This window comes from Penaeus monodon, chromosome 20, assembly GCF_015228065.2.
Source record: "Penaeus monodon isolate SGIC_2016 chromosome 20, NSTDA_Pmon_1, whole genome shotgun sequence".
Lineage (NCBI taxonomy): Eukaryota > Metazoa > Arthropoda > Malacostraca > Decapoda > Penaeidae > Penaeus > Penaeus monodon.
This window is the reverse complement of record NC_051405.1, coordinates 1182091-1182911: the sequence shown is the minus strand read 5'-3', so window position 1 is coordinate 1182911 and position 821 is coordinate 1182091. Positions and strand designations below refer to the sequence as shown.

Below are 821 nucleotides of genomic sequence, written 5' to 3'. Positions count from 1 at the left end.
CAATAACTTCCCTTGTGAATAAGAAAAGAAAAATGTTTGCAGGTATCAACAAGCACCAACCTTATCATCACAATCATTATAATGATGATACGATTTCTTATGTTCAGACAATCACGATGAAATAATATTTGACAACAATGAAATGAAAGTTGTACCACAATGACTAACTATATTCCGATGATCCTGGGTCATGCAGGACTTCCAGAGAGGCCTCGAAAGTGCTAAACACCACTTGTTGTGTTGGGTCATCGTAGGAGTACCCGCTTAGTTCGTAGGGCTCGTGAGGGTAGTCGAATCCCACGCTGGTGGAGGAGGACTGAAAGAGACGAATGCCGTTGAAGAGTCTTGAAAGGACACAGTGGAATTATTTTCTTGTCGCTACATAGCTGCATGGTTAAGATTAAACTGTTGTGCATTTATTGTATTGATAATAGGTCTTATGAGGAAGGATACTTGGTTCAACGAGGTAATTCATTCTACTGAAATGATAAGTTTGGGCAGTGCATGTGCAACGCCAGTCTTCCGAAGGCTGATAATCCGGCACATAATTTCATGCAGGCATTATTATGAGACAGACACTTGAACTTCCCCGGACTCTCAGACAAGGCTGCCATGCTGTGGGATTCACCACACTGTCTCATATTCATTTCATGAAAGTAACATTAAAAACCATGGGAGCATACATAAGAGAGTACATTTTTTTCATGTTTCTGTTTGTGTACCTTAACAAATATCATAAAAAGCACAATATAAATATACACCCGGAGTAAATGAAGCCTACAAGACCAAATCCTTTTCATCGAGTTGATCGCTTGCTCAAC

At 40.0% G+C, this 821-nt stretch overlaps 1 protein-coding gene across 1 annotated transcript in view; it reads right to left on the bottom strand.

Moving 5' to 3' along the window:
- Positions 1-821, bottom strand: part of LOC119585532 — a 24411-nt gene that overhangs the window by 2316 nt on the left and 21274 nt on the right. Inside the window, exon 12 of the mRNA XM_037934157.1 lies at positions 169-316. Within this exon, the coding sequence (XP_037790085.1) occupies positions 169-316 (148 nt within the window). The remainder of the gene's footprint in view (positions 1-168; positions 317-821) is intronic.